The following is a 23,620-nucleotide window of genomic DNA, read 5'->3' on the forward strand; positions in this document are numbered from 1 at the left end:
GAGAAAGATCTTGTATACCATGAAAAGCAAACTGTTGAGGTTGGGAGAAAGCTTATTTAATTGGAGAGCAAGTAGATTTGATGATTCTACCTAAAAGGAGCAACTCATACTTTGTTTTAAAAGTAGAGATTACTTATGCTTCTTGTGCAAGTCTTTTAAACCCTCTGAGCTTTGAGATGAATCATAAGCTAAAGACTTGGATTCTGACTAATGTGCTGTAAGCTTGTGTCAGATGGTAGGATAAAAGTTTTTGTCATTTAGCTTAAATACAGAGGTAAACAGTGTGCTTGGGAGGATAGATTTCCCAGTTACACCCCTCCACCCCCCCGGTCTTAAGCGCAGGAGTTAACAAATGCTTCATATAAGGCATCAACAGTGCCAGTCACTGCCAGACGGGCAATGTGCTACAGGACCTGTATGCTTGGCCATAAACATCCCATCATCATCTTTACCTCCTTGGGCTATCTGATGTCCTTCTCCCATGAAGGAATAACATGCTCTTTATGTGTCACTCATTTAGATGGTTGTATACTGCGTAAGCAAACTTACCAGTCTGTGTTGAGCAGAGATAATTGTCAAATGAATGAAACATTACTTTTGAGACCATAGTGTGTCTAATAGGAAGTCTTTGTCTGCACGCAGAGGTTCCTGGGTTTCTTCAACTGTATGCTTGAGTAAAAGATGAACTGAAAGGCCTTGTCTTTTAGAAGATAGTCTCAGGCTTACTAGATTGAAGTCAAGTTATTCTACTAGGTGAAGTTAGGCTAAGGTACAGCTGTTATTGAAGAACGAACTTGACACCTGGAAATTTATGTTGCAGAAGATGATATTGATATTAGAGCAAGCACTGATTCTGGTATGGTAGAGCAGGGTGTACCTGGTACTGACACTTAGCTGAATGCTTTAGCTTTTAACGTTAACTGGTATTGATGCTGTTGAGATGATAGATACAACGATAAGCCTATCTGCTTGCGGTAATTAAACTTCCTGGAGTACTAATTGTCAGACAAAACAGTTGAGCCTTGCTGTACCATACAGGAAGCTTTACAAGCAAAACAAATTCTGTCTGGGCAATGAGAAGGACAATTATAGTGAAAACTGACAGTGTACATATCCAATGAGTGATGCTTTCTTAGGAGTTTAAGCACTGGGGTGCTGAATGTTCAAGTTATTAAGGATGAGCTTGCAATTTATTTATATATTTATTTTACAAACAGCCTGTAAAACTTATGTTAATGATACTGTGATTCCTGATGACCAAAGTCCATACGTAAAGGAAACGATAGGCTTAAAAATGTTGGGTGTGTTAAAAGATGACTTGATCTTTTCTGCATCAATTGCAATTCTTCTGAGGTAGGCAATACCGGCTAGTAAAATCCCTCTAATTGTTTTTATCCCTGTCCAAATTTAGAGGTAATGTGAAGAAGAAAGAGATGGCCCTTGCTGCTGAAGCAACTGACAGTTTCATTTGGATATGGGTCAGTTTACTTGTTCAACCTTAAAACCACAAGAAGTTAGGAAATGATTCAACTGAATGTTTTTCCACAGTTGCTTACAACTTGTATACAACTCATATTTTCTTTTTTTATCATTCAATAACTTTATTTTGGAGGAGGGTTTTTTTTTGACATAAAGGATTCTTGATGAGGAGAGCAGATAACTTTGATAGACTAACAGAAGATGTGTAACAGTTTGTATCAATTTAGGAAGTTGCAGGTCGGCAAACCTAATTTGGAGCAGCTTAAACTTGCATGTTGTTTTTGTATCAAACAGATCTTTTACTTAAGGTCTTGTGAATCAAGTACCTTTTCATTACTAGAGATGTTCATTCCACCACTGTTGATCTACTGCTTTCAAGCATACCTGCCTAACAGGTAAACAAACTGAGTCTTGCTTGATAAAAGCAGCACTAACACAGTTGATAATGCAAATATATTCTACTTGTTAACTATTAGTTCATTGTATGGGAAGAAGGAGTGAAAACTGAAGAAATGCTTAAGCAGTTGCTTATTTCTTCAAAAAATAACATGAATAAAATACCTACAATTGCTGGTCAATGTTTGTAATGTTGAACAGATTACGTGCAGTTTGGGCTTAGAACATTAAAATCACTTTTAAAAGGTCACGTTAAACATCTTTGATAAAAGACAGAGATCTGTAATGGTTAAAATACATTTGCCCTTTATCATCTTAGATTAACTATTTTGCTGTTAGGCATTTCCCTTGAATGACACCTAAGATATTGGTAAATATTATCTTCTTTGACCGCAGTGGAATGCACCATTTTGGTAGTGTCATGTACCATTGTGGGGTTTCACAGCATCTTGCCCAGCAAATTGGAGTGAAAGTTGGATATATCACCAAGTGAATAGCAGATGCATATGATATTCATGCTCCGAGTAAATTATCATCTGGATTTAGAGCTGCCAAAATGGTTAAATAAATAGTATTTTAGATGGCCAACAATCTTTTTCTCTTAGTTTTTTATTATATGACAAAATATTTAGATTTTGTTTAGAAAAACAGGACTATTTTCTCATGCTCTATACAGACTTCTACCGAAGTGGTAATTTTAAAATGTTGCAAAGTGCTGTCATTGTTGAACATAAGTCAGTTTTTGCTACTCATTGATAAATAGTAAGTATTTTTTAGTGTCTTCAGCTCTGGTTCTTGTGAAGTAAGAGCTGTCAAACATTACTCTTTAATAAACATTTTAATTGACTTAATGTAGAAAAGAATATTTCAGAAATGGATTTAAAAATGCAGTCAAGCTTTTTGACATCTGTAGCATGTGACATCGTGTAACATGACATGTTTATCCTGCTTGGATGACAGCAGATGTTTGTTTGGAATTTTTGATTCCTGGAAAAGCACACTGCTACCAAGAAAAACTTGTGAATTGCAGAACTTTAGCTGCTTTGAGATTGTATAGGTAAAGGTATCTATTTGGGGATATAGATTTATATAGAGATTTTTAGTGTAGAGAAGCTAAAATGCTTTAGTATGCCGTGATTTTAAAAGAATGGAAGAAGAACTCAGAAGTTGGTGACACTTGTGAACTGAAAGGAATTCAGAGATTTCATGTTGTGACCTATTCCATGCTTAGGAGAAAATATAATGCAGCATATATATAATATGCCCAATATAATGTGTCTAGTGTATATATATTTTTGAACACCTTGTGGTACTGACATCCTTAATACATGGATCTCAGGGTCTTCCCTGGCTGCAGAACAGAAGGAAGCATGGAGCAGGAAGTAGTTCAGAATGGGTGCTAATATTAAGAATGAAGTATGTCCAGTGAGACTTAATAGTACAGGATTGGTCAACTCAAGTATGCTGAGCCGGGATGAAAATGCTATTGGGTCATTCTAGATTCTTGGTAGGCTTGCAGAAAGGAGTATTTGAAAACTCATTGTTCCAGTTCAGCTGCTTTTCTCTAGCTTTCTTTAATCTAAGGTCTTCATGACTGAATTATCAGTCTTAAACAAAATACCTCTTTTATTACTTCACAGCTCTGGTTTTTTTTTATAAGTGGTGTAAACTGTTAAGGCATAACTAAGTGGAAGTGTAACGAGCACCTGCAGTCATAAGGACTCCAATCAGAGCTATTTGTAGCAGAGCTGAGTGCTTCGTGGGTCCAGGTGGAAAAGACTGCTGCTGTGTTATTTATTCTAATGCAGTCAGAATTGCAGTGTGAGGATAAGGCTCACTATCAGGTTTTTTGGCAGCAGTGCTTGCTTAAACAGTCTCCATGCTGATCTCTGTGCTAAACTCACTAAAGTTTTTGTGTGGCAGTGTGACAAACAAGATCAAGACTGATCCTGTCAAAAAATCCTCTTTATTTTTCTTCTCTGTGTGGATTGTTTACTGAAATTAATATGGCCAGAGTTATGGCTGACTGGAGCTCTTCCTTTTCTACTGGCTTGTCTGAGTTCATCCATTGGTACTATTAAAACACCATTGTGTCTGCTTTTCAGCCCTCTTCCGATGGTAGCTGTTTATTTGAACATGTTGTGAAAGCAGCACAATGCGTGTAAGTTGGCATATCTGAAGAAGATTTGTTATGGCAATTGGTTTATATTGTAATCTATATGTTATTATAAACCATAAACTCATGTGACTTGTAAAAATTGAGAAAATACCTTAGAAATTCAACTCAGGAATGAGTCCTCTCATGGAAAATGTAGAATTTGGTACAGCTGCTGAAGATATTCTGTCACCTGGGTGTGGTAGTATTTGTTTTTAAAGGTGTAGTGAATGCTGTAATGTCACCACGCCTTCTTTGTTACATGAAAGGAAAATGCCCATAAGAGTTTGTAGTAGATAAAGGCTCTTCTTATGTAAACAGGAAAGTGTTTCTGAATTAGTTTCAGAGCCTTTTTGTGGCTGGGAGAGGTTGGGGGGGGGAGAAGAGGAAGTTCAGGGTGATGTGTGTGACAGGCTGCTTCCTCCTAAGGTTTCCTCTTGATCCTTTCAGTGATCCAAAGAGTAAATCACTGGAGATGTGAAGTGGTATTGGAGCAAGTGTTATGCGTGCTGAATGTGTGATGCATGTTGGCTGCTGAAGTGTCCTCATTGCAGTGCTATCAGATACAGAGGAAATCAAAGATGAAATACGTATTTTTTTTAAAGATATTTCCAGTTTATTTTTCAGAATGGTGAAGTGTGTTTAAACTTGTTTTGAAAGTATGTAAGTTAAGTGTAAGGAGTCACCAGCTGATTATAAAAGCGTGATCAGAAGAAATACTTTCTTTTTCTCAAGATGATTTTTTTTGTGAAGATACTTTTACATTTATTGCTCTCCTAATTGTAGTGGAAATATGAAGTTGTTATGACAAAACCCCCGAAATAGCATATTTGGTTTGTCATGTGACAATGCAGAAGAATTTGCATGAGGAATGTGAACTTTTCAGAGCAGTGTTTGATGAGTAGGTTGGAACAAGTTTCTAAATAAGATGTTAGTAGATTTGGGACAGCAGGGAGATAAGGATGTAGAATCCCAGGACTTGGAGAGATAACTGGAGGCATAACTCACAGTTGCTGCCTTAGTGCTTGCAAGTTACAAGTAAACACACGTGTAAAGCATGATTCTTGATTTTTGTTTTCTCATTTCCATTTGATATCAGTTATTAAATCCAGACAGATTCACTTATCAGAAAAAAAATTAATAAAGGATTTAGAGGGATGAGACCTTTTTTTGAACTACTGCCTTGTTGGATGAGACCTTTTTTTGAACTACTGCCTTGTTGTGTGCATGTATTGTATTAAACTACAATTTTTTTAAAACTCAGTTTCTTAAGATGATGCATTAGAGATGAAATGGGTATATAAAGAGCTATTAATTGGCTAGAAAAGTTGCATTGCAGGTGCATTATGAATAACTTGCCACTTAATTCATTTGATTTAGTTGAGATAGTATTGTATTGTTGTAGTTCTAGATATTTTTGCAGGATTTCTAGAAATAACTATGCATAAAGGCAGACTGTAATGACATATCTACATTTCACCTTAGTTCTGCCTTGAGGGTATCTCTTTGTTACAATTAGTTATGTTTATAAATGGCTCCATATAAATTCATCATTTCTGTTGGTATCTCAGGGATGGTTGTTGAACATGACAAGAAAAAATTAAGTACTTTGGTTTGGAAAAACTTTACTTCAGCAGTCTCTTACTACTTCAGTTAGTAGTATTGTAAGAGTTAATTATGGTTGAAAGATAGTGACCTTTAATGAGGGTGACTCTGTGAGGGAGGGGTACAAGGTGAGGTTCAATAGACTCTAAACCTTGACAGTAGCTACAGGTAGTTACTTTTTGTATAGGATGGTTTCCTGCTTTCCTGTTGCATTTTGTTTCTTCGTATTCTCCTGCTGTAAATTATGTTGATGTCTACAAAATTGTCATAACTTCTAAAATACTATAGCTTCGCAGTGAAACTGTTGGATATGTATATTGTGATTGTATGAGCGCATAAGTAAATGAGAACTTTACAGTTATTAATAGTTCAAACGGTTACATGCAGTGTTCCAGTTGTACCAAGTAAATAATTTAAATTTAAAAGAAGAGAAAATAATATTTGACATTATCAAGGTAGCATATGGGATTGCAGCAACAATCAGCAGTGTAAGAGGGGGAAATAAATAATGGAAATATACTTCTGTGTACTTGAATCTTCAGGCTAAGCATATATTACATCTTAATTTTTGGGCCACTGGTAGAATAGCATTGCATTTATTTTGGGCTTAAACAATTTCACATTCAAATCTAATTTTGTGTAATGGATGCTCTAATGGTGTGTCTTCAAGAACGTTGTATTTAAAATATAGGAATTCGGATAGTTGAGAGTCAGTGACATTTTGCGCTTAGCTTTGGAATAAGCTCTCTTACTAAGCAGCACCTCCTAAGCTTCATTTAGAGGAATACTAAAAGAGATGCAGTGCAGTAATTTCAAAAATACTTTGAGATACCTATATAGGTTACTGTATATCTATTTGGTGCCTGCAAAAGGTGCCAGATGTACATTAGAGAAGAAGCCATCTGTCTATGTAGTTGCTATTGCACTGGTATTAGGCAAGACTGCTCGTCAATATTGGTATGTTCTGTTTGCTGTAACCAGACCAAGCAAATCAATTGGTTTGGATTTGGAAGGAAATTAGTCTTTTTGGTAGGAAAATAGGCTGAGATCATTTACTAAACTAATCACTTGAATAGTCATTGGATCAACTTTGGGGATTTAATTAGAAATGAAGCAGTGTAACTCCTACCAGGATAAATGGACTGTTTAGATGTTTATTGGGCTGGTTACATGTCTGTTGCTTTTCTGCCAAGTGTGCCTGTCAGTACCAGATGAAGCTCTGCATCTCTGCTACTTGTTTTTAAAAAGTACAGCTGCTTGACTTCCCGTCTCTGAGTTTTTTAGGGAATTTGATTTTTTTTTTTTTTTTTTTGTCTTTTTGCATAACATTATTGGAAAGTGTTTTTGAAATGTTCTGGAACAATTATATTGGGAAAAATTATGTCAAAACAATTCCGTGCAGACTTGATCTTATGTTTTGTTTAGATATAAGCTGTGGAATGAGCTTTTTGCTTTCATTGTGGCAGCAGAATAAAACCAGTTTTGCTAGATAGCAATACTGGATGGACGTTGAAATTGTTGTGCATCTTCCTTTCTCGTTCTGGGCTCTCCTGAGTGCAAGCGGCTGATCTTTTCATTCAAAAATATTGTGGAGCTGCTCAGAAGACTGAGTAGGAACCATTATAAAGCTACTGAGTTTGGTCAATAAAGAGTAGTCAGAATAGGCCACCTCCTTTCAACCCTCTCTTCCTACAGAGAGGGACTGTTTTACTGGGAAAAGGTTCATCTTCACTCTAACTGAAGTGAGAGTTTAGCTTGTTTTTAACTTTTCATGGACATGCAACCCTTTTAACTACAGCTAAATGCTTTGAACACAGGATTAATCTTTTTTTGAAACCTAAGCTTTATTTCAAAATGAGTAGTGACCAGCCAGCTTCAAAATGAGAGTTCTTTTGAAATCTGAATTCCAGAAACTGCTTGTATCTGAGAAAATTCAATAATTCTTTTGCACAAATCTCAGTTTTTTTCCTCTGTTCCTGCTTACTTGCTTCCCATTAGACTATGTGTTTAAGTAGCCTAATACCTGATTGTATGTGACAGGTTCAAATTCTATATACTTCCCTTCCAACTATATGTGAAGACAGTTTTGGGAAGATCCTTAACCAAATATGCTGTTGTTTTCCTGGAACCCCCCTTGCACTTGTAGGTACAGTAAACACTGAAAGAAGTGTCTACCTGATTTTTACATACATATATATGTGTGTGTATATATATGAATAAATATAAAATAATAATTTAAAATTAAATATATATATGTGTTTTCCTCTGCTGCTTGAGAAGAGGATAGAACTGGAAGCCTGTAGCTATTGTGAGACAATTGGTATACTTGCCAATGAAGCAGAAGACCAATAGCAAGTTACAAAAGTTTGCAGAAAGCCAATACCGTGAAGAGTTTGATCAAATACTGGCCAGCTCCTTGAAAAGGGAGTATTTTTCTTTTGTTAGACTTTGAGGGAGGAAGGGCGTGTGCATTTGTTTTTATTATTTAAAAACAAAAAAATCCCCAAACCCAACTAGCCAAAAACATAACCCACAAAGGAACTGGCAATGGAAGAGGTGCAGTGAGCCAAAGGAGCTGGAATTACTTTTGAACATTATTCGTTTTGTCTGAACTCAGCAGTCTTCGAGCATCCAGGCACAGGGATTATGTAGACAACTCTTTAGAGTAATGCTTGTTCTGTATTCCAAGATGTAGGCCTCCTAGCAAAGAGCAAGTATTTGATTGGAGCAGTATGCGATCCCTTCGTAAATAAGTTGATCGAGATACTTTTTTCGGTTAAAAGCTTCATATAATGCTAAAACTTAGAAAAATAAGTAATGCTGTTGCTAGTCAGGCACTCTGGCTTCTCAATGGAAAAAATAGCAATTCAGTGTTACTAACTTGCATGAACTCTTTAATGCAGCTCATAGCCAAAGCATATTGGATAAAATGGAATTTATAGCTGCCATGATACATGCAGGGCCTTTCTGCTCCTTTTCCTGATCTTTCCCACTTGAGACAGTTTCCTGAGAAGATGGCAGTTCTTTGTCATATGAGGAAATAGGAAATGAAGCAGCACGTAGCATGGCTAGAGAGGAATTATGTGGTACAGAATAGAGAGGAAGTAGTGGTATGGTTTGGCTTCTGTACAGCTGAGATTCTTTGTTAAGAAGGTAACAGGAAGGATTCCAGGTGCTCGAAACAGCTTATGAAAAAACCTGTGGTCTTCTGCTAAAGGGGAAAGTGAGGAAAAAGATGGTTTATCATAATATTGGAGTGTGGTATGTGCTCAGGTTACCCATGAATATCCACATGAATTTTATAAAGGTTGCTCTGTGAATTGATGAATTTGTTTTTATATATAAGATGTTAACTGATGGAATTATTGCTTTTCTCAATTCATTCAGGAAATAGTTTAAATCTTAGAATATTATGAATTAATATTGATGGATTTAGGAAGCCTGTCTCTTCAACCCAAGCTTTGTCTGAAGTTCAAATGTGAATGTGTAGACTAGTAATTACATGTCAAAGGAAATTTGTGTATCGGGTTTATAGGTGGAGACTTTATCAAAGCCTACTGCTGTACTTTTACCTGTATAGTTTGGGAATGGTTCCACCAAGCTGTAAATAAACTGGAGAATGAAACTACCTTGCCGTCTGCTGGAAGCAAAGGCTAGAATAGTACAGAATGCAGGATTGTAAAGGTTGGAGAGGTTGCAGCAGATGTTGACTCTTCAGCCAAGAAGTTGTGTGCTAAATCAAATGGAGTTTCCTCACCATTAGGCTCCTTGTTTTTTTCTGTTGATGAAAAAAATGCAGTAGGTAATCTATTTGCCATAGAGGAGTGGAAAGGAGGAACTGAGGCAGTTCCAGGGAAGGTGGCTCCCATTGCCTGGAAGCAGCAGCTCTTGCTGTCCCACTAGATAATAGGATTTAAAAAAAAAAGAAGAATTTGGTTTTCTGGGAATTAAGACTGATTAAGACAGAAAACAACACTAGAGCTAGAGCATTGCAGGTACAGCAGAGCTGGGATAAAAATCTGTTACTAGATGTTTGTCAGTGTTGGAGGTTCATTATGACTGCTCTAAGTCTTCTTGATTTCCAAGGTACCTTATACTAATCTGTCATATTCATTAGCTTATTCTGAATCTGTGAATGGCTAAGGCTTTTATAAGCCAAGTCTTAACAAAATATTTTCTCTTATTTGTCAATTTTACTACAGTGTATGTGACATTGGATAAAAATGCTAGTTTTATGGCTTATAAAGAAAGACAGACTCAAGTATTTCAGTTTATTTGAGTTTGTGTGCTAACTTTTGATCTTAGCCAGCTGACATCTGTTTCCCTTTGGGTTCAAATTTTGTATGTAAACTTCTAAATGCTGATGATAACATGTGAGGTCTCCCTAGTGGTATCTGAAGTTTCTTTTAGATGAACAGAATATTCTTATCAAGATCTGTTTCTCCTCTTATTTCAGAGATTTGCCAGACTGCCAGAATCCTTATAAAAGTGGGAGATTCTTAATTGCCCTTTTTGGGCCCTAAGAACAGCCAGGGGTCTCTCACCAATTTACTTGTATTTTATCTTCTGCCCCCCCCCCCCCCCCGAAATATCCTGTAAAACTTCTATTGATGATTATGTAATGCTATATTTATTTCTAAATTAAAGGCTAAAATGATAGTGGATGACGTTTCTGAAGAAAAATGGAAGCTTCAAACTGAAATGTAAAGTTTAAAATCTGTATTAGAGAGTTGGCTTTGTCTCTTAATCTTTGGAAAGATCTTGATTCCTTAAGCATGTTAGAACATTCAAGGCCCAATGTACTTCAGAGGAGTAGCCTTGCCTATATTGTAATTGTTATATGGCCTGTTAAATGCGATATTTGAAAACAGAAATATTCAGATATGTTGAAATATTTATGGTGCATCTCTCAAGTTAACCAGAAGTACATGTAGAAGTATATTTTTTAATTAAAAGAAGCTGGGCCAAAAGTGTGTTTTGGCTATTAAGAAAGTGTCCATCAGCACAGTGCATCTCCACTGCTAGTTTTTGAGCGTACACCTATGGTATTAAGACTTGCTTATTGCCTATGTCCATCTACTAAGTATTCTTGTGGGAACGTGGATAATAGTTTACAGAACCTGTATCCATTATATAGACTTTGTAAATCTCAACGTATCTAAAAGCGATCTGGCAGTTCTCAACTGACTGGTGCTTTGTTTAACTAGATCTCTTTTGTAATGAGCCAAGTGACAAATGGAGAAGTAACAGAATTATTACTACCATACCAGCAATTGCTTCTGGTCTAATAATGATGAAGCTTTCGTAACTGCATATTGAGGCTGGTAAGCTAGTATGCATTTAATAAAAGCAGCATTTCAGTTTGTGTGTTGTGGAATTCATGAAAGGAATTATAACTTGGCTTTTGCAGAGGTCTAGTTTATAGGAGTTTTAGTTAGCAAGCTACTTGAAGAATTAAAAAGCTGTTAAGCATCTTGAAGAGAGACAGTGTGCCTCTACTGAGAACTATGCTATACTATTTACAAGGCTTTTTCAGGAAGCTCAGAGGAAAGCTTTTTATAAGGATTTGTTTGAAAATAAGCTGTACATTGTGTGTCACTGAACTGGCCAGTTATGGGAGTATGTTAACAGTTATTCTAAACTGAAGAGAGCAATTCGAGCATGCTGATAGATTTTTCCAGCCAGCTGTTACCTTGAAGTTAATGGCAAGAGGTAGATAATCTATATTTTAAGATAGTTTTCCCCCAGTGATTCTGAGCTTGCTGTCCATAATATCACTGCAGGTTATTTTTTTTTAATGTAATAGTCACTAATCAGTTTGCTGTAATTAACACTTGAATAGTAAATTCTAAATGTTTACAAAATTTTAACAATAACAGTTTTGCTTTTTATTTTGTATTGTATGACACTAAATATCAGAATGAGAAACAGGTCCTGGTTGTACTTAGTGCTTTATAAAGAACACATCTGTCATGTAACATAACTGATGTAAACTCTGCTGATCCCATATCTGATTTTTGCATGTCTTTAATGATAACTCATCTGATACAGTTGGTGCAGAGACTTGATGGAAACTGTTTGGACCCTGTAGCTTTGGAAAGTGGCAACACTTATTTTATCTACCTTTGCACTGACTAAGATGAAAACTGCCTTCTAGGCTTTCTGAAATAGTTTCTAAGGTAGTCTGTAGTGCCCTGGGGCCACCCTCGCATCTGTCTCTGACCACCAGCAATTCTGTGGTCTCAGACTGCCATGGAAGTGCAGCTTTCGGAATGAGCTTTTAATTTTGCTCTGGTTTTAAAACCTACTTCTGTTAAACACCAGTCAAGTATTCTCTGAAACAAGTTCTTCAAAACAGTAATGGCGGTTTGAGCTAGAAATAACAAAGCAATGTTACTTGAATTCTTTTCTCTAAATTTATGTATATCTTCAGTTATAAAACTGTAGAAGTTAAGGTTACATAAGTTCAGTTATTTTTCCTTTTTTGAATCACCTTGCCTTTTGGTAAAGGCTTGTACAGAAGTAATCTAGAAAATGCAGTTTCTTCAGTAGTCCATGTGCTTTTTGGAGTGTTCTAGTATTCTGCCTAAACAGGCTAGAAAAGTGGAAGCCAACTCAGTTTCTTTCAACCTCCCTTTCGAGGCAGATCAGATGGCTGCTTGAGGTTTCTATGTTCTGCTTGCACAGGCGTGTGGTGCGGAGATGTGCCTTCCCTCCATCTCCTGACTACCAGACAGTGGCATCTGTGAGGGTGAGTGTCCAGTATGATTAACAGGGATTTTGGTCTCTGGCCTGTCCTGCTCTCCTCACCCTGTATCTGGGAATCGTTCAGAGGCCCTCAATCGTCCAGCTTTATGATTAAAGGATTGCTGCCCTCTACTGTTAAACACCAGCCTGGGTAACCCTTTGGCTTTAGTATGAGGAGTTAGTTGTCCAGCTACTTTTCCTAGGATTGCTCATTTGTGGATGATCAATCTCCTCTTGAATGCTGTCCACACGAATAACTTTTCAACTTCATTTTGCAGCCTGCTCTAAGGTGTTCACCTGCTTCTCCATATCCATCTGTAGTGTCCCCAGGAATGTTTAGCTTCAAGTTTGGCTTTTAGATGAATCATATAAATAATGCATTTTAAAGGAATTTTTCTGAACAGCTGCAAAGCAAACAACTTTTGATGTGTTACTATAAAGACCAAATGTTCATGTGCAACAGTAGTAGTAAAACTATTAGTGTTGCTAACTTCAATTACCCTTAATATACATGATGGAGTACAGCAATTATTTTAAGTTCTCCTTTTTCCAAGCCTGACTCATGCTTTTTGAAATGCTAATCAACTTACTGTAAAGCAAAAATTTCACTAATTACATTTTTGCTAGTTTTATTAATAATGCCAGGTATACTTCGTCATGGATAAAGACCCCCCAAAGTTCTAAATGAGTGTGTAGTTCTAGTTTCTGTACTTTAACTGACAAAACTCAAGTATCTTTTTCATGGTTTCCTAGGTGACTTTTTATATTTAATTACAAAATTGAATATGGTAAGAAGGGGTTAAATTTGTCTAGCAGGAGCTTTTTTTTTTTTTTTTTTTTTTTTTTTGCTAAAGAACAGAAGTTGTAGGAGTGGATTGTATTTTGTGGCTATGAGATCTAGTCTCCGTTACAAACAACTTCTTGTACTGCATATTATGTTAACTAGATTTGGGGTTCCTCTGCTTATATAGCTGTAGTGCAGATACTCATGTAGGAAGCTATTCCCTTCTTGATTGTCATGAAAAATTGTATGCACATTTGTTTGTGGCTGGTTTAAAAAACACTTGTCCTTGAGCCAAATTTTAGAATGCTGCTTTTTCAGGTGTTGGAGTCCAGATAAATTTTAGGAAACAGGTTTCTCCTTTTTTGAATTAAAAAGGCCAAGTTTCTGTATCTTCTTACAAAATTATGACTGCTAGCAGCAGTTTGAACTCTTACCTGAATTTTCAGGCAGTGCTCAAAGAGGATATTGCAGCACAGCATGATTTTTCTGAGTAGTGTGGAGTGGAATGAAAATTGTTAAATTCAGAAGTTACCCAGTCAATTGCTGTTTTGATATATGTGGTAAACTGCGAGTTACTCTGTTATGTTCAGAATTCTCACTTCCATCAGAAAAATAAAATAAAAAACAAGAACATAGAGAAGTAATGTTTATATATAATGGAAAGATCAATCAACCTGCATAAAGACACCTTTATTTACAACTCATGGCCATCTCAGATGTGATCTGCAAAGTTTTGGTAATACATAAGTAACCAAAAGGTTTCAAAATACATAGACTGCTGTGAGTTCTGCACTGAAAGTCAGTGCAATCCTCTCAAGTCATTTAATACTTTGAATGTTGGTATTGTAACTTCAGTAGCCTGAACTGGGCTTCAATGAGCTTCACACCAATAAATGCAGTGAGGTATTGTGGAAAAACTGTCTACTGTTTTTATGTGCGGCCTTGAAATTACTCTTTAGTTCCTCCTAGAATGTTAATATGGCCAAGATTGACCTTTTAAGATAAAAGAATAGAGCAGCGCAGCTGCATTGGTATATGTTACACTTTTTTATTGTGTGCCTTACTGTCACAGTCTGTCAGTGCTTTCTTATGCAAGTAATGGGATACACACCATAAATTAAAGTTGGGACGGGAAACCAAAACGTTAAAAGCACACGAAGTTAAGAAGTTTACTTTTGCAGTGGAAGAACTGAATAGTTTAGTTTCTTCTTGAAAATCTCAATGCTACATTATGTTCATAGATAACCTAATTTCTTCACAAATTTTTGAGCTGTAACGTGTCAGTGTTGCTTGGATTATCTTGACCAGTTATTTTACTATGAGGTTTAATAGTACTTGTTAGGCTGCTGTGCTGTTGTCTTCCTGGTAGAATCAACATTAGTAAATAGAAAGGAATATTTTAACTATTGGTGCAATACAAGCAAATTACACTAGAAAGAGAGTCTCCATCACTTAAGTGGAGGTGGGATAAAATAAATTAATTGGAAATAATGTCTTGATATAGGAGTTGAAGTTTCATGGTTTGTGTTAATATAAAAACTAGGAGGGAAAGATGATATGCTGCTGCCTTAAGTTGTGTATATTTATTAATGTGATATCCTTTATCTGCAAATGTGTTACTATTTAGCAGGTAGTTTGAGAAACCTTTGCATTTGGGCTACTTCTAAAATCAGAGAGTTAGAGAACTTAGTCTCTTACTAACAAGCTAGAAAAAAGGTTGATTTCTTTTCATCTTGTAATGCAATGGTCGTTTTTTGGATGGGTGAGAGAATAATGCTAGAGGATTGACTACAAAAAATGCATTACTTTAAACTGCTTCCTGGGGATGTAAACAGCTTTCAGTCTACATTCTTAAATCAAGCTGGAGGCGGTAATTTCTCTGTCAACATAAGAGACTGTCAGAACTGTGTGACAATGAGAACCTGAAGACACAGAATTGTCTTGCCACCACCTCCAGTTTCTCTTACACCTATTAAATGCGTTGCTTATTTTGAGTAGCTATTGGCAGCAGTGTGGCGTATGCACCATAAGGAGACATAGGAAGTGAGCATGAGATGTCTGCAAAAGTGTGTTGTATCTTATTTTAGTATTCTGTATTTTGCCCCGAGGAATTTGAGTGAAAAATGCAATACAGATCTAGAGGTAAGGTAGATTATCCTTTTTCAGGTTCTGAGACAGATTGACAGTAATTAAATGAATAAATAAAAATCAAATATTTCTAATGCAGCTGAATACTAAAACAGATACCTTGAATTAAATTTTTTTGCTTACATAGCTGTCTCTGGGTTTAAGTCACAGTTGGGTTTTACTTCTTTTGGACTTTTCGCTCTATGAACTCTATTTAAAAAAAGTTAAGCCTTTACAAGACTAAGAATGTCTTGGTGTTGATTTCAAGATCAAAGTATTAGTTCGTCTTTTACTCCATGCTGAGCCTAGAGGAAGAAAATACAGGAGGGAGGTAGCTGGGAAAAAGAAATTTGAGATGCTACAGTTACGAAGGGGGAAGGCTGGCATTACAGTTGGAGTAGTAAGGCAGAAATCACTAAAATGTGTTCTGGGGTTTTGTGCTAGTTGTGCTTGCCACCTCCAAATGATATCTTTGTTACGGTTTAAAGTATAAACCTATTTCCCTCCTTCTTCCCCACTTGTTTATTCTTGTAAGTTTGTCTTCAGGAGTATGTTCAGAACTGCAGCCGAAAGATAGAAAGTGCAGTTAGAACCAGCGTGTGATGATTAACGTCTTCCACCAAAGGGAAGTGTAATGTTATATGGGTACATTAGAGCTTCAGAATTTGTGCACTGGTATTTATGAAATCTTTAACTGTGACCAAAGCACTGTTTGAGAGAACTCTTTATCTTCTCTTGCCTTCATGTGAGCTACATCACATTGGCTTCATGTCCAGTAATACTGAACTGTCATATGCTAATGATACACTGTTACCTTCTGTTAAAAAGTATATTACCACATATGCTACACCAAAGCATATTACTTATTTACAGTCATTGCTTTGATTAGTGGTTCCTTTATTAAAAACAGCTTCTTCTACTATTAATGTGAAAAGATGGCAAAAGGCTAGAAGATTTTGCTACTTGCAGTCATCATTTCATTGAAGAACAGGAAACTACAAGATCATTGTTTAGTTTTGGCCCTTCTCCCTTCACTTTATGTCAGTATTTTCTACTGTATCTTCACTTAAGCTAATAAACACACAAAATGCTGAGATTTTTCCAAAATAAGAGTGCTAAATTATTGCTTTGTTTCTTTTTTTTTTCTTGCTGGCTTGTTTCTTGAATATTTTTCCATATAATATGTTGCACAAAAACCCTGACCACCAACAAAAACATGAAAAAATCACCAACCCCAAAATTGGAAGAAACCTTACCTTATTGATTTTTTTGTTCATCCTGTTAATTATTTTATATATTTGATATTAATGTATAGTATTTGTTTAATAAATGCCCTCAATTTATGCAGTGAGTGAAAGAGGTAGGCTTCTCTGTTTCTCGGGCAAACACCAGTGTTTACTTGATCTTATGGTGAGTCAGTTTAAGGAGGTAATTTGATGGTGATAATTTTGTGAAGATACAGTAACTTCTGAGGTTTTGTTAGTTGCATGCTTGTCCTCTGAATTGGTTCAGTGTAAACTTGCCTGAGTGCAAGTGTTGGTGCAAGGGAGAGAGGTGGTAGCATTGCGCTTGGGGTTGAGACTCTCTATTTTGGTAGTAGCTAATCAGTAGATAGAGCTTAGTTTGATGTTACAACTAAGCCAAAATGTCAGACTTCAAGTTGTCAGGAGTAAATAAAAAGTCAGACTCTGATGGGTACAGAGTTGCATTGGTAAATACATATTCAAATTTTAGTTTGACTGTGGAGATTCTTTGTTGTGGACTGGCAGGTACAGTTAATCTTTAGGCAGAGGACAGCAGACTAAATGTTCTGCCTTCATGAAATCCTTTAGGCTTACTCACTTTTCAAACTTACATTGTGATGTTCTTAATGTGTAATTTCCCCACCAATAGCGCATCATCTGGACTGACCTGTTTGGGTTGGTTGTATGTTCTTGGTAGTCAAAATGTTGTCTTGATTGGATACTGTTACTGATGAGCAGCTACCAGTCACCTTAAGCCAATTACTTGAGACTTCGTATAACTGGAGTTGCCTGTTAAATCAGTCAGTCACCTTCCATTGCTGCTGCTTCTGGCTTGGAAGGTTCCTGGCTTAATATTTCTCTCAATTCAGAGACACAGTGGAATGCAGACCTTTACAAAGGGCAGTTCAATTTAATGGAGGAATTCTTGTAGGTCTAACTTTATTTTTGGAGCCTAAATAAAACCATGGCAAAAAGTCTGAGGGCATGATCAGAACAGTATATCCGAGAACTGGATTACTAGTGTAGAAACGTCCCCTTGGCATTCTTTATGGAAGTAGACCCTCCTTGCAAGTGGAGCCATTGATCGGACCCCATCATTAATGCAGGAAGTATGCATTATGCATGAAACAATCCCAAGCCCAACCAAAGACTTGCTGACTCATGTGGCATGGGGATCTGACCAGAAGCACCTTGATCACTTTAGGTGCTGAGAGCATAACCAAAGAATATGAAGCCTTTGCATGCAAGAGGATACGGCTACTAACCAGTGACTTGTGAAGCTGTGTCATGGATCAACTACCACACTTCTGAAGATATAGCAGTTATTTTTTTTGTCTGAGATTATTTTTTTTAAGTTCTAGAAATTAGCTACCTTGGTGTAAATTGAACAATATTTATTAACCTAATGTTTCCTTGATGTGATTGTCGATCTTGGTATGCAATGTAGATTGCTTTTTTGGCTGTGACTAAAGATCTTTGTCAGTTTTTTACTATGGCTGAGGAAATGTGAAAAGATACGAGGGAGGCATAGGTAATATTGTACTGATGGTGCAGAAGCCGGTCACTAACTTTATCCAGTTCAGCTGTCAGTTTGCATTACTTGGAGTTCAGAGGAATTTGGCGAATGAGGCAGTGAGAAAATAGCAGAAGCCTTGAGAAGCTAAGGCACAATTATGTCTCCTCATCTCTCCCAGTCTCAATAACTCTGTCAAAACAGAGAACGTCCTATAGCCTATCTGCTTGTCTTCTGTTGACTCAATTTGAAGTCCAGTAGTCTTAAGTCCAAACTAAGAGGAAAAAATTGCTCATCTTTGGAAAACTGTTCTGAGCTCTTGTTCCATTTTTGTGAAACATAAAGGGTACTAGGGCTGTATAGGTTCACAAGTTAGTCAAAAGATAATGGCAAAGGTAATGTAAGCCTGTCTTTCCTCATAAAATACAGTGAATAGTACTATTTTATGGAGAATTGCAGGAAATTTGCTTGCTTTCTGATTCCATGCTCTGGTTTTCTGTTAGAACAGTTACTGAAATTATAAGTGATTTTTAATGATGATATATAAAATGTGGATTATTGTTTTGAAACACTAGGTAACTGGTTTTTTTTGTTTGTTCTTTTTCTTTTTTTAAATAGAATATTCAAATAAAAACTTTGGCAGATGATGTGGTAAGGTCTTCATGACATCTTGGTTTGTAATGATAACCCCACACTGCATGCTGTTTTACTCCAAATGTTGTGGACAATGTGACATGTTCTTATAAGGATATTAAGAGTTAGACTTTTGAGTTACTATACCTCAAGAACTTCATCTATAACTTCAGTTAAAGAAAAGTAATGATATCAATCTGGAGAAGCTTCTTTAACCACAGTAAATATTTGAGTAGACACTGCAGATGTGTTCAAACTGTTAGGAATTTTTAACAGTAGAGAATCTGTGGTGGTTCTTCAAAGTCAGTTGCAAAACGATTCAAATGGAACTATATTGGCTAATAACTGTGTACTGTATGTCAAACAACAAGTCTGTATTCAGTAGCACTAACTTGATAATATTAAATACTTTGAAACCTGTTGCCAAGTATTTTATATATACTGTATGCTATTTAATTGTTTCAGAATTGATGGTGGTAAAATTGCTGACTCTAGTTTTCTGGATATGATAGTTAAGCCATTCTGGCTATTCACTGGCTATCTAGTTAATCATCACTTACCTGTTTGAGATGAAGAAATTGTATATAGTAAGCATGTCTAAGCTTCGTTTATGGCCTGAAAGTGATCTTGCCATCACAATGTGATTAAACAAACTTGCTTTTAATGAGGTGTACTTGAAATGGATTATGGTGAAATTGTTCTTAAAACACCTTTTTAATGATTGCTAAGAGAGCATTTTAATGTAAATGAATAAAATTGCATTTGATATATATTGGATATGTTTGGGTATTGCCTTTACAACATTGTATAATATTTTGTGAGCTTTTCAATAGGCTGTGCCCTAGTTTTGTTTTCAAAAAACAACTTCTTTAAAATGGCAAGAATTTTTACAATATCCTTTTCAGTAATGTGTTTCTGTCCACAAATGTAAGACTTTTAAGGAAACTACTCCCCACCCAACAAATAATCCCTAAACGAAACAAAACAAGAACCCAAACAAATTAAAAAGGCATGCAGCTTATGTATGTATGTATTCTGTTCAAAAAATTTATGCTAGTCTTGTGATGTCTTTAAAAAACAAAACACTCAACACAACAAAAAAAATGAAACAACCCTCTCTCCTATCTCCCATGCCACTTAGTCAAGTCCACTCATGACCTGACTAACTTAAAATTAATCCAAGCTTCTTGCAAATGAAATCCACTTTTGAATTCTTCATGAATCACAAAAGTTGTTTAATTATAGCCAACATTAAACTTCGTTTTGCATAAGTTATTATAATATCCATGAAGTTATGAATGATACTGTTAATGCCTACATAAGCTGCTGTTAAACAAAAGTACATCTTCATAAGGCTGTTCGAGACACAAATACCTAAATATTTGTTGATGTAGACGGCTTATTTAGAAAATCCATATAGATATAATATTCCTGATATGAACATGTACGTGTGTGTGTACACACATACATGTACATACTTTTTAAAAGACAATATTAGTAAATTACAAATTTTCTAATGGTTATGTTATTCAGGATAGAGTTATACACTTAAATAATATAGTAGCAAACAGCCTTATAAGGGAGATGAACTTTTTGGTCATTTCTAATATTAACAAATTAACTGAATAAGCATGTGCTACTTTAATTTAAAAAAAATGGGGGTTGGGTACTGGCATAAAGCAAATCAGCCTTAACTAGTTAAATTTCGTTGCAGACTATGCTTTCACTAATGCCTGTTATGTGTATTTAACTGTGGACGGCTGCTTCTGTACCAGTAATCCATTACCTTGCTTTTTAAGATTATGTGCTAATTTCAGGAGTCTGTACTCAAAAACACTTCAAAGAATTGTAAATGTTACTTGGAGCATTAATTCCTGTGCAAACTTTATTTTACTTTAGCAGGATTTTTATATAAGCTTGGTGAACTTGTGAGTACCTCCTTCCCAACTGCTGGCTTTTTCAGTTATCCTCAAAGATTGCAGCTCTTCAGGTTAAGGAACATTTGACGTTATCTTTGTGGTACTGTATTTATTTGCTACAAGGATAGGGAGTAATGCGAGAAGATCAACTAAAGATCTTGAAATGCAAAGAATTTGACATAGTTGGTACACCTCTGAGTCTGAAAGATAGTTGCATCTGTTTCACGTATGACCTGTCAGGAACCTACCTTAAATAATGTCTTTCTGTGAAATGTAATCTCTGTATGTAAAAACATTTTTGTTTACAGCACAATTTCTGAGTTTTAACGCTGCTGCTTGGATTAACTTTAAGAAAGTTGGTATTACTGCCATGCAGTTGAGTTAACGTATCTGTTTTCCTGTATTTCTGCTTGTATCTGCTTATTTTTAAATGGATATCTTTGCAGCGTGACAGAATAACAAGCTTTAGAAAATCAGGAGTGAAAAGAGAGAAACCTCTCATTCAACATCCTATTGACTCTCAAGCTTCTATCAGTGAACTCCCAGTTGCCCAGCCAGTTGTTGATGAACGTTGCATGAACTTATCAGAAAAAGAAGTCATGGATCTCTTTGAAAAAATGATGGTAAGATAGTGTCAAATCATTCTGAGATTTTCATTTGTTTTCATGTTAGTGTTTATTATGTAATAGTATTTTTCAAATGTTGTAGGTCTGGCAGTACTATGTTAGGGGCGTTGGGCAGGGAAGGAGGATAGACAGGTTGATCAGAGAGGCCTATGTTAAACTGTCACATAAAAAATTGAGTAATGATACAAAAAGTATGTGCTAGTATTCCATATATTCAAATTATGTCAGTTAATTCTATAGAAAAAACAGGCAAAAAGCCAAAAACTAAATATTTCAAGCTGTTGAGTGATTACTCTGTTAGGTTAACCTGTAGACATCTTAGTTGTGGTAGGTAGATACTGCTGCTGAAGGACAATTTTTGCTAGACTTATGTTGCTTCCTTTGTAAAATAGCCATTTCCATTAATAAAATCTTACTGTAGAGAAACCTGAGTTTTTATATGGTCCTGAGTATTTTCTGTCTTAAGTTCATTTATCAAGGCTTGACACCATTCAGAAATATGCTTTTCTGTTAGTAATATAGAAAAAAGCTTTTGAAATAGAAATATATTACTTCTGTCATGCACAGTGGTATTTATACATGAAGTATAAGGAAATGTGATCTTTTGAAGATTGTTAGAAATACTGTTTACAGCAATTTTAAAGGATCATATGGAAAACCTCCAGTCAGTATGGCCTAAGGAGTACGAATAAAAACCATGAAATATAATCTTGATGTTGTGTGGTCTGCTTCTTCACAGGAAGACATGAATCTAAATGAAGAACGTAAAGCTCCCTTAAGAGATAAAGACTTGACCACAAAACGTGAGATGGTTGTCCAGTACATTTCTGCAACTGCCAAATCTGTAAGTAGTTGACTCTCCAAGACAAATGAAACTAGTATGCTTAGCTTAGCAAAGGTGTTACGCTTTTCATGCTGAAACTTCCACTTTTGGGGGTTTTTTTTTTGGTCTGGATGTAACCTTCTAAGAGTGGTAAGGGAAAAAAATCTGTACTTGCTAATATGTTTTGAAATGCTTGCAACTGTGGCTGAAGTGTTAACTTGAATTTCGGTTGTTGGGCAATAAAAAAAAAACTTGACACATTCATGTAAACCACAAGGAACTGCAAATTCTCTTATGTGGAGTAATGGATAGAACCTGAACATATTTTTGTGCAATTCATTTTATGCATTTATGATAGCCAAAGTGCTTAGAAAGGAGAGTATGACTTTATAGTTTCAGTAATGACATGAATTGTTACTGTGCGTCCCCTTTGCAGTGTTAGAAACAGGGAATGAAAATACTGAAAATACTTAAAATAGCAATAAATCAGTATTTTAGTTTAATCAGAAAATATTGATTACAGTAGTTGTATTGAAGATTGTGTTAAATATTTTGCTAAGAAATGTTCTGAAGCTAAATAAGATGATTCCTTTAGTGGAAAAAATAGTCTTAAAATATACCCTGAAACTGTTTTGAGTAGAAAAGTTTATCTTCAGACCTCTCATTTGCGTTGATCTTTCTCTGTACTGAAGGTGATTGATTAACCCTTAACTGAAGGGTGCTTCGTGTAGATATTTTTAAGTTTGTCTAATTGAGGCTGGTAGAAGTGAAAGAGAACCACTGTATGCTTCAACATCTGTTAGGGTGGAGAAATATATTATTGCTCTCAAATGGTGAAAAGCTGCAATTTTTCTGCAGTGGTGGGAACAGTAGTACTAGTGGGTTATTAAATAGAACAATAATACTTTTTGTGTGTTAAAAGTCGACTATGTTGAATACAGCTCTTCTGGAGTAAAAAGAAAATATTTCATAAAACTACTCGAATGTTGTATGAAACACAATTACAAATAAATGTGATTTCATTGGAAGGTTGGTTTTTGTCCAGGTTTTGCTACTGTTTGCTGTATATAGAACTTCAAAGAAGCTAGTGCAGAATTCTCAGCAACTTAATGTATTGCAGTGTTGTCAGAGCTGAGTAACAGCATGGGCAGGGAGAGGGAAGCTTTTGATATTCAAGGGACAGGAACGTGTTTCAAGTGATAAGTGAAATTTGCCATCAGAGTAGTTCTTCAATAGAATTAAATGATGCATGTAGTTTTATTTGGAAATTAGGATGAATCTCTTTGTGTTTTCACATTTAAGTTATTGTTTGCAATAAAATGTTATTGGAAATGAAGCCTGGGTATAGAATAATTGTTCAAATACTTAACAGCAGCACTTCTAGCAGTTCTACATAGCTAAGTCTGAGTGGAAAATAAAGAGAATATTATATTAAACAGTCATCTGTTTCTTTTTGAAATCAACTAGCAACTAAGATTATGTTGATGTCTGCCTGATGAATCTGTAAGAATGGACTGTAAGTGCTATTACCACTCTGCTGTGGAGTTTTAATTTCAAAAAATTAAAACT

General features: G+C 35.8%; 1 protein-coding gene across 4 annotated transcripts in view; it reads left to right on the forward strand.

Moving 5' to 3' along the window:
- The window catches only part of DIAPH2 (diaphanous related formin 2), a 291,784-nt gene that overhangs the window by 3,988 nt on the left and 264,176 nt on the right, over positions 1-23,620 (forward strand). For 3 of the 4 annotated variants that reach the window (XM_064518290.1, XM_064518291.1, XM_064518293.1), the window contains exons 2-4: positions 18,669-18,701; positions 21,049-21,225; positions 21,968-22,072. In XM_064518290.1, the coding sequence (XP_064374360.1) occupies positions 18,669-18,701; positions 21,049-21,225; positions 21,968-22,072 (315 nt within the window). The remainder of the gene's footprint in view (positions 1-18,668; positions 18,702-21,048; positions 21,226-21,967; positions 22,073-23,620) is intronic. The other variant, XM_064518292.1, reaches the window with a different exon arrangement.

Source organism: Dromaius novaehollandiae, chromosome 11, assembly GCF_036370855.1.
Source record: "Dromaius novaehollandiae isolate bDroNov1 chromosome 11, bDroNov1.hap1, whole genome shotgun sequence".
Lineage (NCBI taxonomy): Eukaryota > Metazoa > Chordata > Aves > Casuariiformes > Dromaiidae > Dromaius > Dromaius novaehollandiae.